This window comes from Clupea harengus, chromosome 4 (genome assembly GCF_900700415.2).
Source record: "Clupea harengus chromosome 4, Ch_v2.0.2, whole genome shotgun sequence".
Taxonomy (NCBI): domain Eukaryota; kingdom Metazoa; phylum Chordata; class Actinopteri; order Clupeiformes; family Clupeidae; genus Clupea; species Clupea harengus.
The window spans coordinates 27,758,082-27,781,466 of NC_045155.1; the positions used below are offsets into that span (position 1 = coordinate 27,758,082).

At 46.7% G+C, this 23,385-nt stretch overlaps 1 protein-coding gene across 8 annotated transcripts in view; it reads right to left on the reverse strand.

Annotated features, from left to right (window-relative positions):
• The window catches only part of LOC105900114 (IQ motif and SEC7 domain-containing protein 1-like), a 115,600-nt gene that overhangs the window by 7,393 nt on the left and 84,822 nt on the right, over positions 1–23,385 (reverse strand). For 5 of the 8 annotated variants that reach the window (XM_031566914.2, XM_031566918.2, XM_031566917.2 and 2 more), the window contains 12 exons: positions 15,101–15,380; positions 13,387–14,633; positions 12,458–12,619; positions 11,557–11,679; positions 11,054–11,220; positions 9,457–9,596; positions 8,134–8,163; positions 6,478–6,603; positions 5,750–5,849; positions 5,323–5,484; positions 4,356–4,535; positions 1,363–1,412 (listed from right to left, as the gene is read on the reverse strand). In XM_031566914.2, coding sequence (XP_031422774.1) covers positions 1,363–1,412; positions 4,356–4,535; positions 5,323–5,484; positions 5,750–5,849; positions 6,478–6,603; positions 8,134–8,163; positions 9,457–9,596; positions 11,054–11,220; positions 11,557–11,679; positions 12,458–12,619; positions 13,387–14,633; positions 15,101–15,380 — 2,767 coding nt within the window. Of the gene's footprint in view, positions 1–1,362; positions 1,413–4,355; positions 4,536–5,322; positions 5,485–5,749; positions 5,850–6,477; positions 6,604–8,133; positions 8,164–9,456; positions 9,597–11,053; positions 11,221–11,556; positions 11,680–12,457; positions 12,620–13,386; positions 14,634–15,100; positions 15,381–16,401; positions 17,436–23,385 lie in introns of those variants that run through there. The other 3 variants (XM_042707693.1, XM_031566919.1, XM_031566915.2) reach the window with 2 other exon arrangements.

Sequence of the window (23,385 nt, forward strand, 5' to 3'; positions counted from 1 at the left end):
GTCAGTGAATTAATCTCAGGTGAGGGAAACCTTCACATGCATCTCATTAGAGAGCTTCGAGCAGAGAGCTGTCATGCAGGCTGGAGGGGGCACAACTCACAAGTTCAGCTCAGCATTCAACTTGGCAGGAGGCTGTTATGGTTAAGAGTTTGGTATGCACACTTTTGAACCCTATGTGTTTCATCACTAGTACACGCCTTCTGTTTTTAATATGCACAGACGTCTATGGTGGATTTGAATTTCTTTTACTTTATTTTTGGTCAGAACACTGGGTTGAGGTCGAAATCAAGGGACACATGGGGTGACGGCTTTTTTTGTGTGAAATGAAGTGATGAACTCACAGATTGTCCACCTGACAAAAACGGATGGAGTATGAAGTATGAATGAGACCTATGAATGAAAAACCTCATGAAATCCATGTCAAAGTCCAAAGAAGGAAGCCCTAACTAAGCGCACCCCGAGATCACTGCCCACCCTGTCTACCCCTGAGACGGATGAACGGGCAGGGGTCAGCCCTAGGGCTTCTCAGAGGGAAACCGTGTAGCGACACTGGGGCCAAATAACACTATCTTGTTTTGTTTTTTGTGTGTACATAACCATAGGGAACTCAAACAAAGGATAGAGGAAGAGGAGGAGGAGGAGGAGGAAGAGCAGGTGGATTAAACGATCACAGAACACATGAGTGAGTGTATCACAGTGAGTGAGCGGGGGTGAGCACCAGACGGCTGAGACACATCATGGCTCTGCGTGTGTGTGTGTGTGTGAGAATGTGTGTGAGTATGTGTGTGAGTATGTGTGTGTGTGTGTGAGTATGTGTGTGAGTATGTGTGTGTGTACGTGTATATGTGTGTGTGTGTGTGTGTGTGTGTGTGTGTGTGTGTGTGTGTGTGTGTGTGTGTGTGTGTGTGTATGCATATGTGTGTGTGTGTGTGTGTGTGTGTGTGTGTGTGAGAGGGAGGGGGTTAGTAGTAGTCATGCGCATGTAAACAAGGACAGGTGAGCGGGCTTCATGACGTTAGTGAGGATCCCTCACTCTGCAGGCAAGCCCAGCTTCAGAGGCAAGCAGCCCAGCATGCACGCAACCGAGGCAGGCAGGTTAGGCATCGAGAACGCGCCGTTCAAAACCAAACCAAACAAACAAATATAAATAAATAAATAAATAAACAAATGAAATTCGAAAAAAAGGATGAACTGGTCGACTATGAAGCAGGGAAGAGTGCAAGAACGAACAAAAGGAAATTTAATAATAATAATAATAATAATAATAATAATAATAAAATTCTTTCTTTGTTGTTGTTTTTTGAAAAACAGTGCACAGCATCACAGAGAGGGTTGCTAAGACATCCACTGCTTCCTACTTACTTCCATATTGCTGTCTAGTGATCCTGCACTGCTGCGTCGCCCGCGCTTGCCTGCCCGGGACATGCAATACCAATAGATTAGAGATGGACAGCACACCGGACAGCCACACACAGGTGTCTACATCCCTCGCCACTAGGGGGTGCTAAAGGGGCACCGTGAGCACACAGCAAGCTGGTCTGGAGCTGGAAGTTGGTACTGGGGCGGGCATAAATGTGGTGTGAGTGTTCAGGGGTGGTGGGGTTGGGAGTGGGGGTAATCTGGCAGGCATTACTTGTAGGGGAGGCTGCGACTGTTTTCTGTGTGAGAAATAATATCATAAATAACTAAAATACATGACTGTGTATAGCCAAATTATTTAAAAAATGCAAGTCATAATTTGAAATGATTCTGGTAGACTGATCCACAATGTTGGATGTTGAGGCTGTTATATGCTGGTTTTGTCCTCCCACTCTCAATTTAGCCTTTTAATGCTTCACTTCCTCCAGCTGGGTCTGGTTTCTATGCACAAAAGGAACCAGAAGTTGAGCCAAAATATTGAATAAACTGTTGCCTTTGAAATGGAAATGTTGAACATAAAAGGAGAAAAGCCCTCAAAATATTTGTATGAGATAACAGAAAGGCTTTGTTAAGTACACAAGCGGAATGCTGTCAAGAAAATGCTGACTGGCCAAAAACCATTATGGGGGAAGTAATCTTAAAGAGACATGGTTTAAGCTCTGTGTGCCATATATGGAGTTCTGCAGGTTACACTTAGCTGGCTGTACTTAGTCAGTCCACTTCCAATCATTTTAGGCTGTGTGTGAGTGTATGTGCTGTTGTGGGACAGGGCTTTGAACTTTGAACCCTGAGACAGCAAAGAAACGGATTAAGACGGATACACTTCAAGCCAATGGGAAGCTCTCCACACAGAGTGTACCACACAACACAGCCAATGAGGAAACACTGACTACCAATCATGCCACGTCCTGGTTCGAGTGAGCACAACGTCAGCGGACGACCTAAAAAAATGAAAACTACCAGAGGGAAGGCTGGTGGAGGGGAAACAATGATCACAACACTTTGTTTGAAAAACAAAACGGAAACAAAAAGAAAAGCCCAAACTAATACAATTAGTCGCTCATGAAGTTACATCAACTGGAAAGTAAAAGCACAGAAAGTAAACTCTTTAAATGGTGTCTGGCTGAACTGATCTGGACCCCTAAATGGATTTCATTCCATTATCTCGAATGGGCCAACTGATGGCGCTGCTGAATGGAGATCTGAGGTGGAGGCACTTGAAGAGAGGCGGTGTCATTCCCTGTGCTCATGGTGTCATTCCCTGTGCTCATGGTCAAAACCCACCAATCTGGATCAGCATGTGGAATAAGAAGAGTCAAGAGAGCAAGAGAGACACTTCATGTATATGCTAATTTACCTGATATGACAAACTTACTATGCTCTAAATGCATACATGCTTTTTTTCGGTCAAGGTGGTGTTATTTTGCAGTGATTTTAACAAATTCTTTTGGAGTTAGGTTTCCCATTAAACACAAAAATGTAGTGTTTAGCTAGCTAACAGACCAATACACATCAACCCACGTCAGCTTATGGCTGTGTGGAGATAGAGCCAAAATGACCTTTTCTTCAAGTGACTTCAGTCAGATCACAATTTAGCTCAGTTGGGGTTGAGTGGAGGCATTAGATGAGGTCGATGGCTTCAATGATTTGCTACTGAACTGAAACATGATTCCGAAACCTAAGAATTGAACAGAAATATGACAGATTGTGTGGAGGAGGAGGAGGAGGAGGAGGAGGAGGAGGAGGAGAGGGGGTATGATGAATGAGAGTGAAACACAAATATCACAGGTATACAGCACACAGGAAACCAGAGGACAGATGACTCAGGATCAAGTCTGGCCCGTGCCGGTCCAATGGATCCGCCAGATATGTGCCAGATCCGGACCACAGCTGATCCTGAGTCAGCTGTTGTTTGGGAAGTTCATGGCAAGATTTATAACATTGTACAGAGAGAGATGGCACATATTAATCATCAATATACGCATCCAGCAGAATATGATGTTTTTGCACTGTCGTTAATTGTGTGTAACAAGTCTGGCCCCTCTGATTGACCTCACATCGTTCTTAATTAGGCACTTTTCTAGATGAATGTACCAGTGTATGACATACTGAACTATCCTATCATCGTTCTTAATTAGGCACTTTTCTAGATTAGTGTACTGGTGTATGACGTACCTAACTATCCTAACATCGTCCTTAATTAGGCACTTTTCTAGATTAGTGTACTGGTGTATGACGTACCTAACTATCCCCATCATCGTTCTTAATTTGGCACTTTTCTAGATGAGTGTACTAGTGTATGACGTACCTAACTATCCTATCATCGTTCTTAATCAGGCACTTTTCTAGATGAGTGTACTGGTGTATGACGTACCTAACTAGATTAGTGTACTTGTGTATGACGTACCTAACTATCCCTATCATCGTTCTTAATCAGGCACTTTTCTAGATTAGCTTACTGGTGTATGACGTACCTAACTATCCTATCATCGTTCTTAATCAGGCACTTTTCTAGATTAGTATACTAGTGTATGACGTACCTAACTATCATCTTAAAGCAATCTCAGAAGGATCCCAGACATCTCTAATGCCTAAGTATTTCCACCAGTATAGTGGCTTGAACTCTTTACAAGTTAAAAACCACACATCGACATCGAACATTTCTCTACTTCATTTTTTTGTCTGTTTTTCTTTAGGACCTAAAATGTGTCCTTTTTTACGAACTTAAGAAGAATCCTGGGTGAAGCATACATCAGGCCTAATTGAGAAATTCATTTTATCGAGATTAAAGCATGAAATAGCTGGATCTAATGTTGTGAAGAGGCCAAGGGTCACTGCTCAATCTATATTTCAGCTTCTTTGTACATCCCCACATAGTAAGAATGGTGAGGGGGGCTCCATTGCGCTGTGTCATCCACAGTGACCTCTGACCTTACCTGCTTCAGAGAGGTCCCGCAGGGAGCTACTGAGCGCGCTCCTCTTGAGCCCCTCGCCCATGGCGTAGGTGTCGTCCAGGCTGGCGCGGCTCATGCCGCCGTTACCTGCCTCCTTCTTCAGGCCAGACATGCTCTGGGACATGCTGGGCCGCACCACGCCCTTCTGCTTCTCCAGCTCCGCTGCGCCGCCACCATCACACACACACACACACACACACACACACACACACACACACACACACACACACACACGCACACGGAAACACACACACACAAATGTAAACATACACACACACACGCACACAAATGTAAACACAAACACACACACACAAATGTAAACACAAACACACACACACACACACACACACACACACACACACAAATAAGCATGTGAACATGTGAGCATGTGACATAAACATGTGAACATACAAATGGACAAGCATGCACAAACACAAAATGAAAACACACGCAAAACATGAAACATACAGACACACACACAAACACATAATCAGAGGCAAACACACAAACAGACATACACACATGTGCAAACACATCCACACAGAAACACAAAAACAAACTCAGAAATAACTCCGTACTAAACACGAACACTAATTTATGCGTTTCCTCTAAAGTGACCCGTTCAAAAGACCTTTACCGTGAATGCTTGAATAAATAATCTATAAAAAAAACTTCAATTCTCTACAGAATGCCTTCAGAACTGCATAAGTCAACCAAATGTCGCCCATCGTTCTTCTCCAACTGTTCTCCCTGACTCTAACTGTCGTTTGATCTGACGAGATCATCTCAAGCAGATGGTCTGCCATGTTCGCTTTGTTCTGAACTCCTTCACCTCTGGGCTTCACAGACAGGCTGTAAACACGGAGAACCGTGCCCTGGTTCTTGTTTGCAAAAGTTTACACGAGCAAAGCGAAATGGCTGGGAGGGGGTGGGGAAACCAAGTGCTTACATTCTATCCTGTATTTCTCCATCTCCTGGACCTCAGCGATGGACTCGCGCAGGTCGTCTGTGAACTTCTTGCGGTCCTGAGGGTTGGGAGCGTTGAAGTTGATGAGGACTTTGAGGTCCGCACCTGGGATGGCCGACGTGAGGCGGACTCCATTTGGGTAATCTGCCGTGATACAAACACAATATTCAAAGGCCTTTCAAACAGTGTCAAAGGGAACCAAAGGTGAGTCTTTTGTTTGCAGCAGTAGAATGAGGACACACATACTGTATATAAAGCAGATGTTAGTTGGTATATGGGTCACATCTAATTGAACTGGAAACTCCAGGAGTGCAAAATGAATTGCATGTCAGGCTTAAATAAATAAATCTAATAAATAAATAAATGTGTGGCTTGCTGGAGAGATGCGTGGTTCTTCTAAGGCACTTACGCTGGTTGTCAAACATAAGGACTTGCATCCCATACAGAGAGAAGGACTGTCTGAAGCTGTAAGTTACAGAGTTCTTTTTCTTCTGGAAGATCTTCGTCACCTGAAGTGGACCCAGTACAACATACATGACCGTGAGAGAAGCATTCAAACACAGGTTCAAATATCAATAGGTTTAGGTCCTACAAGGTAAGACAGGAAGTAAACGGAAAGCAGGCGTAAGCATTGGGAAAAGTCACTGAACACAATGTTGCTAATGTGTTATGAATACCTTGATCTTTCATTCCCATTGCCCTATGGGGGGCTTTGGGAACTGGGTGTTACCAGGTTTAAATCAATAAGTGTGCAGAAGAGCCATGGGGGAGAGGACAGGAGAGGAGAGGAGGGGAGAAGGGGAGGAGAAGGGGAGAGAGGAGAGAGGAGAGGAGAGGAGAGGAGGGGAGTGGAGGGGGAGAGGACGGGAGAAGGGGAGGAGAAGGGGAGAGAGGAGAGGAGAGGAGGGGAGAAGGGGAGGAGAAGGGGAGAGAGGAGAGGTGAGGAGGGGAGAAGGGGGGGAGGGGGAGAGGACGGGAGAAGGGGAGGAGAAGGGGAGTGAGGAGAGGAGGGGAGGGGAGAGGAAAGGAGAAGGGGAGAGAAGTGAGGAGCGCATAGGAGAGAAGAGTAAGGTAAAGGAGAAGGGAGGGGAGGAGAAGAGAAGAGATGAGAGTAGAGGAGAGGAAGTGGTTTCTCACCACAAGGAGGTCGTTAAACAGGAAGATCTCCCGCTGATGCAGGCCTAGTTTCTGTGGCTTGTTGGGGTCTGGCACTTCAAACAGCCTGCAGTAACACACCAGTCTGCGGTGGGGCAGGGACAGCACCTAGAGCATGCAGCACCAACACAGTATTACTCAAGAGACTCTTGATGAATCCGCAATGAATCCACCCTGTGCTATGCCACCACTTGCTAAATGCAATGAATCCATCCTGTGCTATGCTACCACTTGCTAAATGCAATGAATCCATCCTGTGCTATGCTACCACTTGCTAAATGCAGTACAATGGCTCTATTGCATGGGATCCATTTCCCAGTAAGTGATGTTTGACCAAAACGAGCTCTTCTGATGCCAGACTACCTTTATATTTACTGATGGTTTATGAATTTAGTCCAATGACTGTATGAAACATGTAGTCTGATAGCAGACTACATTTATATATATTGATTTAATACTTAAAGTGACTTATGGTCCAGTACAGTGATATACATTTTATCAATACATGTGCTCTTTTTATAACTTTATATAATTTATAATGTATGGTTTCTAACAGTTGAGGTATATGAACATACATGAATAATAGGGAAGACGTTAAAATAACTGTCATTGGGAACTATTTCCTCATTAGGAATGATCATTATATTAGTCTCTGTTTTGGTTAAAATGAGCTTTTCTGCTTTTTCAGCTTTGCTGCACATACACTTGGAGAAGGCCTGTGGCCTGACTTAATAAGATGCTAGATAATGACTTTTCATGGTCAGCAGCAGAACTCCCCTGGTGGGGTTTGTCGCATTAAACAATAATGAATTAATCTGAGGAGTTTTGATGCAGTCTCTTCACTTCAGAGGAGCGTCTGCATGCTTGACTGATCTCATAAATTGAATTAGCCCCTTGAAAGATACATCACTTAATCTTGAGATTTAATCACTCCAGGCAATGGACAGTAGAAAGACAACTTTATTGTGGCCTAAAATAGCTGTTCAAAGAGACCACTGCGTAATACTGTTTGTGCCCTCAACACTGCTCGGCATCTGGAGACTGGTGTATGGTCCAGACCCTTGGAATAGTGCCTTGACACAGGCCTGAAAACACCAAGGGTATGAGCTCTTCTCGCTATGCTTTGGAGCGCTCACATTCTGCAGACAAGTCTGGAATGTGTTTCTGTCGAGCTTAAACAAGGGAGACGAAAGCCCCTCTCCTCCTCAGAGCGTTGAGGTTCTAGAGCGTTGAGGTTCTGAAGTGTTGAGGTTCCGTTCTAATACTTTACATCTAGGACCTCCCAACTTACATTAGCTAATTCATTAACTACAAGAACAACAAGAGGTCATTACTACACTAAAGGTTGAATACCGAAAGTTATGGTTCCTTTACTTGGACATGAATCAGAATGCCTTAACTAATGGTATTCAACGAATTAGTTAACACGCCATTAACAAACACTGCACTGACTGCATTGACAAATGTGATCTATTAATTGCTTTAAATAATGCTTTAATTTAATAATTTAACACAGTTCCATTGTCAGGAGGTATGGAAGAAATTAGATGTTTTACTAGTCTGTGTATATGACTAGCCTACCTGACTGAAAAATATGACGTCAATCTATAAAAGGAGATATAGTCAGCTTTAACTTACACATCCCAGTCCGTGGTGAAGAGATCCAATCTGCGTGGAAAAGAAACAAGGAAGAGTTATAAAACAGAGAGGCCTCAGGTCACAGAGAGGTTTACAGATCCACACTGACGCCTGAGCAGCCAGGGCTGACCTTTGACCTCTGAACTGTGACCTCAGTAAAAACAGCGGTTTACAGGGATGGAAAGGGTTCATGACCACTCTGTGAATTGCAACACATGTGAAGCACAGTAATAAGGTAAACAGAACAAGATTCATAAATAATAAATCAAATACTTTACTTAAACGGCCGGCTGTATCACTTGCTAAGCTGAACCACCAACATTCAGTTGTATGCTTAATGCTCGTTTATTACACACGCATGATATACCATGACACACATTAACTTATATACTTAATGCATTTCTGCTGTTTAGTTGAATAATAGAAGGACCCCTGACATGCTGTTACCAGAGAACAAAGAGTTTATTAAAGATCCTGCCTTCGCTCTGGACCTTCATTTCATTACCTACGGAAAGCGTACATTAAAACAGATGAGACAGCGTCTTTAAGGCATGGCCGCGGCCACAGATAACTGCAGCCATTAAAAGCTGGAGAGAATCCAGAGGAGAGAAAAAAAACGAGTGCGGGAGAGAAACGCATGAGTCAGCGGGAGATAGGGTCGGCTCGTTCATCATGACGGAGACGTGACGTACTGACAAGCTCTTCCTTCTTCACTACAGGCTGTGCTAAAGCCACACGGCATGAAGGTCTCAGACATGACTGACTGTAGGGCACTGTGTGCCTCCTACAGAGTGTGAACTAAGGGCTAGTCTGCTGGCTTGAGCCTTTTTAGTTACAGTGTTCAGTCTCTTAAATGACAATGCCTCTGCCTACTGAAACAATAGCAGTACCAACAATACCACTTACAATTATTTCATTATGGTATTATCTGTATAGGATCGTTCATAGACATAGAGTTAATACCCTTGCAAACAACCTTACTGGGAAAGGTGGCAGTTACAGATATAAGCAATCTGCTAGGTTTACAGGTCTATTGCTTCAGCTCCATGATATGCTCTCTAAATGATCCCCACCCCATCCTGAGTCCGGTCCTGAATAGCTAGCTGGATCCAGCACAAGACAGAACCGAAACCCGCTCCAGAGTCCCCTGCTACTGGGATACAAGCGCATCCCCGAGGTGTGAGGAGAACATTTACGTTTACAGCCGTCATTAATGTGGCGACCGGGCTGATGAAACTGTGAGGGGTGGGAGTAATGGAGGGTAGAGAGCTCGTAAAGACGCCCTTGGAGAGGTGCCATCATCGCCCGGATCGGTACACTCACCGGTTTCTTGCCCACGATTAGCTTCTCCACCTTCTGCACCTGGGAGACGTGGTCCTCGCTGGTCTTCAGCTCCCGCTTGCGGATCCGCTCGTAAATCCCCACCAGCGTCTCCCGGGGGATGTCCTCTCCGTCATCCACGCCTGCGCACAGATTAACATTACAGCCGTGATGAGGAACATACACACACAGAGAGACACATATACACCAGGCACAGACACACATATAAACACACACATATAAACACACACACCCAATACAAGGATAGTTGGGTGTGATGAGGCCCATATACACACAGAGAGACACATTTACACATATAAATGCATACAGGACAAGAGACACACACAGACACACAAACACACACACAAACACACACACACACACACACACACACACACAGCTAGGTATGATGAGGCACATAGACACACACACATACACATCAGCTCTGAGTTTGTCCACTCTGACGATGACCCCGATGACTTCTGGAATGGAAAACCCATCCCATGAGTTTTTTTCTCATGTCAGGGTTAACAAACTCAGAGTTTTAACAAAACTCACTTTCCTGGAATATCTCCTAGGACACAAGATGTAAACACACACACACACACACTCATATTCACAGACAAGGACACACACTCACACACACTCATATTCACAGACAAGGAGGACACACTCTCTCTGTCTTTCTCTCTCTCTCTCTCACACACACACAATCACATATACACGGCAGGAGACACACAAATACAGACAAACACAAACAAGGCTTGCAGAGTGCAAATTAAGATATTTTATGTACTCGTTGTTCACACACCATTGCATCACAAATAGGCGAATCAATTGCCCTGCTAGTTTAATTCCCCCGATTAAACTCCATTAAAGAGTACAAATTATATATTGAATGTCTGTTCAGTCTATTTGGTATTCTGCAGCCATTGGCATTCAATCAAAAGCCTACATGCCAATGGGGCCTGGAGGGCTTGATAATCAGGTATGCACACACTTCTGATTGCCACTGTACTAAATGCTCTTGCTCTTCAACTGGGGCCGTCACACTGGTGTGTTTAGAATGTGGTAGAATAGAATGTTCAGACACGACATAGGATTCTAAAATCTGCCATTGTTGTAGAATGCATTATTTTACTAGAATGTTCAAGCCTTAATCGCTGAAGAACCTTTCACCTCAGGTAGCACTAATACATTCATGTACACAGCACTGTGAAAACAAATAAAGCCTCACAGATTGACTGTAGAATACATGCGCTGTGATCAATAGGCTTTCATGATCAATTATTGTAGAGATATAATCATTGGAGCAACAGTAAGGACCCTCCACTGTGTTCACGGTTATCTATTTAACTGAGGTAACTGATGCTTATAGGTATAACACCACTCAAACATGCATCAGTGCAGAATCACACCCACTGTTCATACTGTACCTCTCACAGAATGATTAAACCTGTCAGACAACACGCATGATATAGGTTCCAATTACTTAATTACTTGCTGTTCTATGACTGATATGGAATTTAGCATTGCCATGCATAATAATGTCTGTTTGAAGTATTCTGTTTCTATGGAGACGCCTCTGTCTGTTCCTCACCTCGGAGGTTCTTGATGAAGTCCTCCATCTTCATCTTCCTCTCTGGCTTCACGTTGGGGCTGTACATGTCCGTGTTGAGGAGGATGATGGCAAAGGCCAGGATGAAGATGGTGTCCGGGTTTCGGAACTGACGCACAACCCCAGGGTTACATATGCAGTAGCGCTGACTAGAAATATAAAAACAAAACAGGAAGTCAAAACCCTGATCACTGCCCACATATCACATTCATGTCTCACCTGAAATGGCTAAGAGAAAAACAGAAAAAATAAATGTTGTCTTTTTTTTTCTTTCAAAAATGACAGCAATAACTGATGAGTCATTTATGGAGAGCTTTATTCTCTTCCCCCGTGAATAAAACACACAAGTCTGTCCAGGAACAACAAAAAAAGACTGACAGGAAGTCCATTTTTCCACATTTTTCACTGAAACAACCCTCCTGAGTATGTATACACACACACACACACACACACACACGCTGACCTCCACATCCACCACCCCTCACCTGAAAGCTTCGATCATCCGCTCGACCTTCTGGGCTTCCCCCTGCACCCGGATGTGGTTCTGGAATTTCCTGAGAGCCTCGTCCAGCTCCATCCCTGAGAAGTCCATCTCGTCCACCACACAGCTGAAACACAGAGCCCATTCATTCATTCATTCATTAAGCTCTCTGTCTCCCCCTCCGCGTCTCAGGGCACTGGTTGCCTCCTCAGGTCAAAGGTCATTGTCTGACACAACATTTGTTCCACAGAACAAAAGGGAGAAAGAAAAAAACAAACGCATTTCACCTCTAAAAAGCCTAACACATTTTTACTCCCCATCGCAGTGGCAAGGCTTCCATTTTCTCTTCAAACTGCGCTGGCTCCTGACTCCGCACCAGAGGAGAGCCTTCATTAGCTCTATGCAAATCCAATTGCTTGCAAAATGACAGTAAATGACTCCTTCTCCAGGGAGGCTCGTTAAGGCCTTGAGTTGTGAGCAGTAAATGAAAGAAACAGATCTCTCTAGTAAAATCCAAAGAAACCTCAATGGAGCCAGGCAGGCAAGCCACCAGTCTAAGGGAATCTGAATTAGCCACAGACTGTTTCATCTGCACAGCTCCACTGTGCCTAAGGGTGATGGGGAAACGCTAGATTGTCAATGAGCACAGTTTAGCAGAACAGCTAATGGGAAACAATTTGCAGATATTGAAATGAAGCATTCCCTTTTGCACTGAAGTAGAATTTGTTATTTAATGGCCCTAAAACAACCCACGTTGTCTACATTTCTTTGTTATAATAGTCATATTGGATTTGTTTCATAAAGTGACAAAGTTTATACAATGAACACACACACACACAGGAATATAATTACAGTATATTCACAGAACACGCACATGAGAAGTTATAATGTTGACCAGTACTCACTCCAGAACATCCCTGTTGAACTGCTTCTGTCGGTTACCCAGAAACTCGCCAATCATCTGCCGGCTCAGCCCTTTCCTCTGGAGCAGGAAGTGAGCCACACCGACGGGGGTGTCGGGGACGAACCCCCTCTCCGTCAGGTACTGAACGCCTTTCTCTGGCTTCCTGGAAGAGAAAGTCACCTTGAGTTATGCTGTATACACATGACTGGTAACTTACTTCAACTCACTATCCCACATAAACATTACAGTTTCTTGGTATTTTCGGGGTAGTTAAAAAACAAAACAAAACAAAACACTGTGGATAAGAATAGCTCTGTGGCAGATGCCAAGAAACAATCCTGTCTTATGTGGGAGAGCAGTTTCCCAAGTAAGACGTCTGGACCAGAACAGCACTTGGATGTGTCCGATGGACTCACTGTGCGTCCATGAAAAATAAAACACTAGTCAAGGGTGTGAAGGACAAAACTAGGCCGTTGAGACAGAATCAAATTACAGCTGGCGGAGCTATTTCTGTCAGTGATATTTCCATACTGTTCTTTTCTAAGGATGTGTCATTTGGAGAGGTTGTTCATAGGCAGAAGATGTTTTATCAGTAAAACACAATCCTTATTTGACCATTTCTAAATTGTAAACAAAATTAAAAAAAGACCGTTATATAAAACTTATATAAGCGATTTTTTCAATCAAAACTGCAACAGTTTCTAAGATGAATTTAGTCAGTGGATAGAGCCAATTTTCTGGCCCATTAGATGCGGACAGTGAAACATGAAGAAAGAAGGCTACAATAGGCTTTATGCTGAATGACCTCTGGAAGAACAAAATCAGCCTCAGTTACATCATCAGTCCCATTAGTTATGCACCAACTTGATCCCTTTAGTCCCCTTTAAGAGTGAACTGCCAGTTTCAGCAGGCCAGAGTGGCGTGACGTACTTGTTGAAGAGGTTGAGGCCGATGCGGTAGTGGCGCTTGCGGATGACGTCGTTGCTGAAGGCGGGCGAGTCCCAGCTGTTGCGCGTCTCCTTGTGGTACGTCTGTTTGCTGAGCGTCTGCTCGCGCAGGCTGTCCCGGGACGACGACTCCGAGCTGCAGTTGATGGTGTCGTTGGAGTTGGACGTGCTGTTGATGCTGTCGTTGTCGCCGTCCGAGAAGTCCGACTCGGACTTGCTCTGCCGGTTGCCGTTGATGGCCAGGTGGCTCTCCAGCTGCCGGTGCCGGTGTCGGACGGGGTCGCCGTCGTCGCGTGCCGGGGCGCGCGGGGGCAGACCGTGCGAGATGTGTTTGGGGCTGGCCTGAGGCGGGCCGACCACCGCTCGCTCGAAGACGGTCTGCCGCTTGACGGAGCTGCGCTCGGAGCGGTCGCTGACCGAGCTGTCGCTGGGCGGCTCGATGGTCAGCAGCGGCAGGTGGTCCATCCGCAGGCGCTGCTCCTGGCACTCCACGGAGGGGGTGCTGCGGCAGCTCGTGTCCGTGTCCCCCTTATCGTCCTTGGGGTCAAGGGGCCAGTACTCCTGGGAAGAGTTGATGGACTGCCCACGCTGGTCCGACTCAGTGCTGGACGGCTGGTCCATGGATCGCGTGAGCTGGATGGGGGGAGAGAGCTCCTCCTCGTCGATGAAGAGCGTCACGTCGCTGTAGGAGGCCATCATGTCGTCCAGCTGACGCCGGTTGGTGGCGTGCGCCGGCCTCATCTGGTACACCATGTCCGGCTCCACATCCTGGTGACCCATGACCTGCTCCGACGGGCCCTCGTCGCCGTGGAGACTACGGCAGTTCAGTGCGTCGTCAATGGACTCCGCCAACGACTTCACCTGTCTGGAGAACGCGTCCTCCAGCTCGGTGATGGCGTCCGTAATGTCACTCTGGGTGGCTGGGGACGCCATGTTCCCAGAATCCTCGATCTCGCTGCACTCCTCCGCCATGGATGCCAACTGATCGTCCGACAGGGACACCTGCTTGCCCTCGAAGTAGGAGCTGTGGACTTTCTCAGGTCCTTCAAAGGAAAACTGCATTCTCATATTGGACAGCACGATCCTCCGAGACATACGGTTCTCAGACATAGAACTCCTCAGTCGCTCAAAGTTCTTGTTCATCTGATACTGACGGAACGCTGTTTGGATGGTGCGTGCAGCATGCCGTGTTATGAACCGTCCCCCATATTTACGTTCTAGCATCTCTACCTGCAGAATAAACAAAATACAAAATCATTTCACTTGGCTTATAACTCTCAAAAACATCATGTTCTCAGTTTACTTCGACAGCACAACACCCAGCTTGCAGCGAACTCTCTGATGGATGAAACCCTGGTCAGATCCAGCCTAAAATCTGTGTAAGATCATTCTGGCCATCTGGCAATTATTAATTGATAAATTATTATTAATTTAATTTAATTTAATTTAATTTAATTTAATTTAATGATTTATTATCATTATTTATTTAAGTTGTGCCTATGGTCTGTTTTTTCCCTGCTTCTTCTTCTATGAACTACAGTTGTGTGTTGTGTTCTCTGTATCCTCTCCGTTATAAACATAAATTCCTGTCATAACAGCCAGGCAATTAAATTGACTTGGTCGCTTTGGTAAAGGATAACAGAGGAATCCATGCAAGCTGAGCGGCCGAAGTCAGGAGCCACATCACGTCACGTCACCTGTTTGTCCAGGAGATCGGTGGAGAGCTCATAGCCCTCGGAGAGCGAGCGCGAGCGCTTGATGGCCTCCTCCTCGGCCTGTTTGCGCAGGATGGACTGCGAGTGCTGCAGTTTGGGCCGTCGGGGCCTCTGAGGGCCGGGCTGCACCGGGTGGCCGTAGATGGCCCCGTCGAACTGGTCCGGGCTGATGGACGAGCTGTGGGTCACTGGACCCTGGCTGTAGTTGGCGCCGCTCTCCAGGGACGAGCCGGGCTCACCGCTCTGGACATCTCCCTCCACACTGCAGGAATAAGACACACACGGCTGTCAGTCGGGAGGTCTAAAACTTTGTGAGTTCCATGCCAAACAACAGGAAATGAGGGATAAGTTACAATCGCAAAACTGGCCACATTTTGCAACTATGGAACGCAGACCAGCGGAAAACGAACCACTGTAGAAAGCAATGAGTTTCAATGGGGAGTTCCAATCGACCGTGTTATAATCACATGTAAATATATTGAGTTATTTAGCAGACAGACATTTCAGCAGTATGTGTGCTTTCAGGGAATCAAACCTGCGACCTGGGTTAAGCTATAGAAACACACAGCTACAGGCAAACACCAGTTGGCTGCCTTTGAGCAAACAATACATGCCTTAATGTGAATGGATAGAAATGCAAATCTTACACTACTACAGTGCTAGTTGGTTACATTAGAGCCCAAGACAGTAATCCTTTGAACGTCCTGTAAGTGAGGATTTATTATGATGTATTAGTATGATTTCCTGTGGACCCAAGAGGAGCCATAATCCAGACAGATGGTAGATTGTTGCCATGCCGTATCATTGTTGAGTCATCACTGTAAGTGTTTATCACTTGCACCTCATGAAGTGTGCATTAGATCTCCATATCAAACACAAGCCAGCCCGTTCCCATGATCCAGCTGTTGCTATAATGCTGTGCTTGGGCTAATTAATGTTTATGCTAAAAGCCTAAAAGCAAGACACAAATCCATTAGTGCTCACTTGAGTGAATATGTCCACTCCTGCGAAACAGGAGGTGAAATCACTCTCAGGCTCTTAGTCTGTCTTTCATTTTCTCTCTCTCTCTCTCTCTCTCTCTCTCTTTCGTCTCTCTCTCTCTCTCTCTCTGACATGGAGAGCAGGAATAAAGCGAAACTTTCCTCAGAGCCTCTGACAGGAATGATTACCCAGCCGCCTTCCAAATGGCGCCTCGCGAGTAAATGTATGTAAATATTAATGAAAGGGGGCCCGACCCTCGGGCGCAGCGATTCACTCGAGGAGATTACTGGGGTGTTACTCACTCCTTGTCACTCTCTTCAGCGCCGTGCGCCGACCTCCCCCTCCAAGACCTCCTGTTGGCAAAGAACTCTGCGCTCCGTCTCCACAGCCTATCTACCATTGTTTTCAGCAGACTGGCTCAAAGGGCGGCACGCTTTCAGAGAGCGGAGGCAAAGTCTGGTCTGACGACAGCGATCCCCGGGACCAATGGTTTACCAATAACACTTACGCCATGTTTGAACCATCCTGTTTATTGACGTCTCAGTCTCTCAGTTCATCAGTTTCTGAAGCACAAAGGAAAGCGTCTCACCGAAAACAGGCTCACATTAAAAGTGAGGTTAATTCATTATCCATCATCAAGGAAGCCAAACAGTCTATTAAAACTGCAATGTCTTTCATGAAGTGTACAGCAGCTCTCTCTCTCTCTCTCTCTATGTCTCTGTTTCTGAACAGGAAGCTGTATTTGAATGTTGATCTCACCTGAAATGTAAACACGCCACGCCTTTCTTTGACCAGTCCGCAGTTCCTTAAACGCACAGCCCTCCCTCATTGGCCCTCTGGCTCTATTCTACTGTACCGCAGGGCCCAATGGAAGGCCCTCGCAATAGAAATGTGATCCGTTTGTGATGGCAGGCATTCTGGAATGTTTGTTTACAGACCGACTCTACACCACCCTGGACTAACAGCAGAATACTCTTTAGAAGGAACCTGCAGACTCACAGCAAAGGCAAGTTCCTAATTATATTATGACACCGACAGGGCATTTTAAAGGCCGTGTTGCTCCTGCACAGGCAATTAAAGGTCCCATTTGTATTGTTGCACAGTCAGGGGTCCAGCCTTCCAAACTAAAAGTGTCATGTCAGATCTATCAGTGCAGATGAGTTATTAGATGTCTGGAGCAGAGACTGAGAGTCATGGAAGGTCAGGGTGACTCAGTATTTTTAGAGGCGGGTGAATGAGAGCTCTTACCACTCCACTGGTGCACTTTCCCAAGCTGTACTCAACACTGAACGCAGGCCAGCAAACACACGCTCACACACACGCAAACACATGCACACACGCACACACACACACACGGACACACAGACACGCTCACACACACACACACACACGCTCACACACACGCTCACACAGACACACACACACATGTACACAAACTCATATGCCCACGCACACACACACACACACACACACACGCTCACACACACGCATGTACACAAACTCACACACACACGCATGTACACAAACTCACATACAAACACACACTGTCACTCACTCACTGTCACACATACACACACACACACACACACACACACACACACACACACACACACACACACAAGAGCGTTTGTAGTGCACAGACCCAGATAACTTCCCACTCCTTACATAATGGCAGTTGGGCAGCATTTCCCCCTCCATCTGCCGTGGCATGCGTGCATGTGTGTGTGTGTGTGTGAGTATGTCTGTGTGTGTGTGCGTGTGTGTGTGTGTGTGTGTTTGTGTGTGTGTGTTTGTGTGTGTGTGTGTGAGTATATCTGTGTGTGTGTGAGTATGTCTGTGTGTGTGTGTGTTTGTGTGTGTGTGTGTGAGTATATCTGTGTGTGTGTGAGTATGTCTGTGTGTGTGTGCGTGTGTGTGTGTGTGTTTGTGTGTGTGTGTTTGTGTGTGTGTGTGTGAGTATATCTGTGTGTGTGTGCGTGTGTCTGTGTGTGTGTGACGCAACCGTCTCTAGAGCGAGATGAACACCTAGCATGCTGCCACAGCACCGGTGGCAGCGCAGGACCAGACCAGCACTCACATGTCTCCATGCCAGTCCTGCTGCCACCACTCCACATTAAACCAACCACACTCAAACACTTGGCAGCGTGTGAGAAGGGAAGGTTTTGATGGGCAGTGTGAGTTTTCTCTTTCCATTTCTCTCTCTCTTTGTCGCCATCTCTTTCTCTTGTGTGTGTGTGTGCGTGTGTTAATGGAAAATAGGCAAGACAATAATTAGTGTCTCATTTTGATTGGCATAAGAAGAATTGCCTGTGTGTGTGTGTGTGTGTGTGTGTGTGTGCGCTAATCAAAGTCAGGCAGTGACAATACCGGCGCACCCACACACAGCCTAGAGAGACTCTCGCCGAGTGACAGCTGCAAGATGGAAAGATGGTTCTTTGAAGGGAAAAAGAGGCATAGCTTTTTTCCAAGCTGCCAGAAGCGTAGCAGCGCTGCGACACTCTGCCAGCCGGCGCAGGACAGGCCCTTCCCAGAGCAGCACAACAACCTCTTCTGGACCCGGGCCGCTTCTGATTGAGCCGTCTTCTGGGTTGAATTCTCCCTCTGTGTCCTTTCTCTGACTGACACTGCCCCACCCGCCCCCTGTCTCTCACCCTCAACACGCTTCCTGCGTCACCTCAACACAAGCACCATGCTCCGCTTCGAATAAATGACTACGATTAGCCCAAATCTGTTCTTCAGGCGAAGTACATAAAGAGATATAATCTTTGGCAGACCAGGGTTGTTGTCTTTAATAACGTGGCCCAGCCCTAGTGCTTGTAGCAGGAATAAGGTGTATGACGTCAGAGGGATATTTGCAGGCCACTTTTAGCTTTTAGCATACATATGCAAAGCACTACCATTTAGCATGTAGCATGTAGCATTTGCATTTGCCTTGACTATGAAAATGTTCATCTGTCAAAGGCTTGTCTGGGGAACCTGTTCCCTGAGAGCACAGGGCTCTGGGCCACATCCAGCGGATCAGAGCCAGGACTGGGCCAGAGGCGGCTGCTATCCGGGGCACGGCCAGCAGGGAAATAAAAGTGTCAGCTTCATGCCAAGGAGCACTTAGAGTGGATGGGAGAAAATTCCATACTGCCATGCCCACACCAATCACGTCCAGAGCTGAGTGAGCTGGGCGCTCAGCACTGACTGCATATGACAGAGCACACGCTATACCATTTGTTTAAGTCATTACTGAAGAATGGCTTTACCTCAAGGTTACCAGTCTCTGAGGTACCGTAGATACTGCAAGGCCCTGGATTTGCATAGGACTACTGAGAAACACTGCACGCAAGCGGCTCTTGTGTGTCACTGAGACAGACAAAATGCATGCACATGTCTACTTCTGTGTGTGTGTGTGTGTGTGTGTGTGTGTGTGTGTGTGTGTGTGTGTGTGTGTGTGTGTGTGTGTGTGTGTAGCCAGAAATCTCCAGAGAACAGAAACACACAGGCACAGAGACACAGAGACACACACGCACACATGCACGCACGCACGCACACGCACACACACACGCACACACACGCACAGACACACGCACAGACACACGCACAGACACACGCACAGACACACGCACAGACACACACACACACACAGAGGGAAAGCTGTGTTTTTCCTGTGAGGTCACAATAACCTTCTCACCATGCTGAGGTCACGAGCATAGAACCTCCAAGAGAGCAGCTGTGTGAGGAGAGAGAGGTAGAGAGGGAGAGAGAGAGAGAAAGAGAGAGAGAGAGAGAGATGGACAGAGAGAGAGAGAAACAGAGAGAGGGAAAGAGAGATAGAGAGAGAGATGGACAGAGAGAGAAAGAGAAAAAATTAACAGAGAGAGAGAGAGGCACAGAGAAGGACGAGGAGCTCTAGAGGACATCCATCAGGGAGGAATCATCACAGCTAATACCCACAGCACACTATACTCATACAGCACACTATACTCACACTATACTCACAGAGCACACTATACTCACAGAGCACACTATACTCACAGAGCAGCCAACACCAGATCACCCCAGGCCCTGGTCTGGCCCTTACTAGTGTCTATCTGTGCAGCCTTCAGATGTTAGACACAGATTTGAGATGGGATGCAACACCAACTACATTTACGTTTCCTGAGATGCAGGTCCTTCTTCCCTTTTATAAGTGACCTAGAATACAGTAAAGATCTGTGTTTTCATTAGTGGGTGTGCTTCATGGGGATCAAACCCACCATTGATTGAGAACGCCACAAAACAGGCAAATAAAACAACCTTGTTTCGGTAGATACATTTTTTAAAAAAATACGACAAAGGAGAACAGAATCAAAGAGAGTTTAAAGAAAAACGATTCAAAGAAAAACTGAAAACTGTCTCTCAGACTTGCCTGTAGTCAGCTTTGACATGAAACCCTCACAGAACACCGCCTGGCAATCAAACCCTTCTGCGGAGCCCATTGTGAAAACAAACAGGTGTAAATGAGCGCTGTGAGCTCTTCACCTGGGGCGCGCTGTGTGGCAGTGGCGGATCAGAACTGTCTCATAAAGGCAGAGCAGACCGAACCTGAGGGCCCAGACAGGCCCCGCTTGGCTGACGAACCCGAGGGCCCAGGCAGGCCCCGCTCGGCTGACGAACCCAAGGGCCCAGGCAGGCCCCGCTCGGCTGACGAACCCGAGGGCCCAGGCAGGCCCCGCTCCGCCTGGAGGCCCTTCATCCACCCCACGGGCCCCGTTTGCAGTGGTATGTCAGCTGCCAGTGATTTGCAGCAGGGGCCAGAGGTGGGCTTGATGTTTGTGTGTGTGTGTGTGTGTGTGTGTGTGTGTGTGTGTGTGTGTGTATGTTAATCTGTGTGTGTGTGTGTGTGTGTGTGTGTGTGTGTGTGTGTGTGTGTGTGTGTTATACAGGCCCTTCTTCATCCCTCTGGGGCTTCTGAGTAATGTGCCTGAGGTTAGCGCTGGCCTTCACAACACGGAGGAGAGAACTCTGGCATTCCCAGGGATCCGGATCTCCCAACACACACAGACACACACGGAGACACACACACACACACACACACACACACACACACACACACACACACACACACACACTAAAAAAGCATGGGAGTTCTGGGAATGGAAGCTGCTAATCAGGTCCAGACGCAGGGTTGGGTTAGGTTGGGTGTCTGCTGGCTCCACCTCTCCGCTGCCCCCCCCACACACACACACACACACACACACACACACTGGGGCTCACGCCTGTCAGAGGCATCCACACCACAGCGACGCAGAGTGAGACCCTCCACAAGTACATTAACACATGTGCTACCCCCACCAACCAAAAAAAGAAAAAAAACACCAACAGCAAAACAGATGTGCTCTCTCTCATTCACTCACTCGCTCGCTCGCCCGCTCACTCGCTCGCCCTACTGTAGGTGAGAAAGGGATGGGTGTCAATGTCACTGCCAAAAGCAGTTACACGTGTATATATATAAAAACACAACCCACTCATTTTCAAAATGAAGCCGCACAGGTTATATGGCCAAAGTCAGTCCCATTCCTTACCACCTGGAGCTATAGAGCTGACCAGAACGTATAGTATGTTCTGAGCTATAGAGCTGAGCAGAGCGTATAGTATGTTATGAGTATGTTAAAGTATGCGTATAGTATGTTATGAGTATGTTAAAGTATGCGTATAGTGTGTTATGAGCTATACAGCTGACCAGAGCGTATAGTATGTTATGAGAGAGTTGGCATATGAGCGATGGATCTGGCCAGACACACATGATCATTACGGGAAGGCAGACATTATGCAATCGACAGGAGCCTAGTCAAAACGCCCCTTCTGTCAGTTCAGTCCGGTCGCTCCGGAGGCCTGCCCGTTATGGTCAGGTTGAAACGCTCACAGGCCGCGGGGGAATCTGTGGGTCAGGCCACTCTGACCCACCGCTCATGTCTGAGATGGCAGCTGGTTTGAGACGGACGGCTGCCTACAAAGTGACCGCCGTCGTCGTCTCGGTCTCCCAAACAGTCCCCAGCACAAGGCACTTCCTCAATGGCCCAGACAGCAAAGAAACCCGACGCCACACACACACCCTAAGGGGCTTTTAAAAAGGACTCCCCTCGGCTAACATCAATGTGCTGGCTCCTCGACATGGGGAAATGTACTTCAGACTAAGCCCGCCATAAGTCTTCGGCCAGAGCCCCTTCATTTGGGCATGGTCTTAATAACGACACACAGGCAGAGAGGGGAACCACATGTGGCTGGAAGACGCTTGGTGCTGCCAGAGTAGTTTAGCGGAGCAGATTCATTCATTCAGGCACCTTTTGGACTACACTACTCTACACTACACTACATTACACTACACTACACTACCCCCAACACAAAGCAGTGATGGGAAAACAATGACTTACTCACGCACTCTTGGGAAAGTGTTTTTAATCAAGCAGCACAGTCTCACTCACAGAAATTAAGTCTGACTTATTTGTGTGTTGCGGAAGACTAGTATTCTTCAAGGAAACACGAAAGCGTCTGATTGGTGCCAATTATGGCTAAGAGGTTTGTTTGTCTCCCCACAAGGACTACAGAACCATTGGATAACATCTCAGAGGTTTTATTAAGTGCTTTGTAGGAACAGGTGATGCACAGAGCGGGAAGACGGTAGGCAAAGTGACTCAGAAGCCCAGGTATCATAAATAAAGCATTTGTGTATCAATCCCACAGCACTTCCTTTAATAAAAAACCCCTTGGCAAACTCCTCTCCCCTGTCCTGTGCCACGCAATGCACCTTAATGCACCATTCTGGCCAAAGGTTGTTGATATTTCAGCTCAACGGCCAATTCATTTACATCCCTCCCATCTGTACAACTTGCTGACTGGCTGAAATTGTTTACGTCTCGGTCCGAGACACTGTGTTTGTTTCCCATTTACAGAGTCCGGACCGCGCTCAAAAAAACCTCAAGTGTTCATACACACACACACACACTGAATGTGAGGAATGTGACGATCAATTTGCTGAACCTGACAACACGTGTACTGGATTGGAATTGTGGAGCCACCTTTAAGTTTCTTTTTTAAGGGGACCTTTAAGTTTCTTTTTTAAGGGGACCTGGCTCTGCTAGCGGTGATGCAGCTCTCCTCAGCTCCCCTTCTAATGAATAATGCAATCTCCCAGAGAGCCCCGCTCACAGGCCTGCTCAACCCGCGCTCCTGTCCTTGGCAAACGCAAAGTCACAGGCAGCGAAGAAAACAAACCATCCGGCCAGCGAGCGAGCAAACTAACTAACTAAGAAAACACA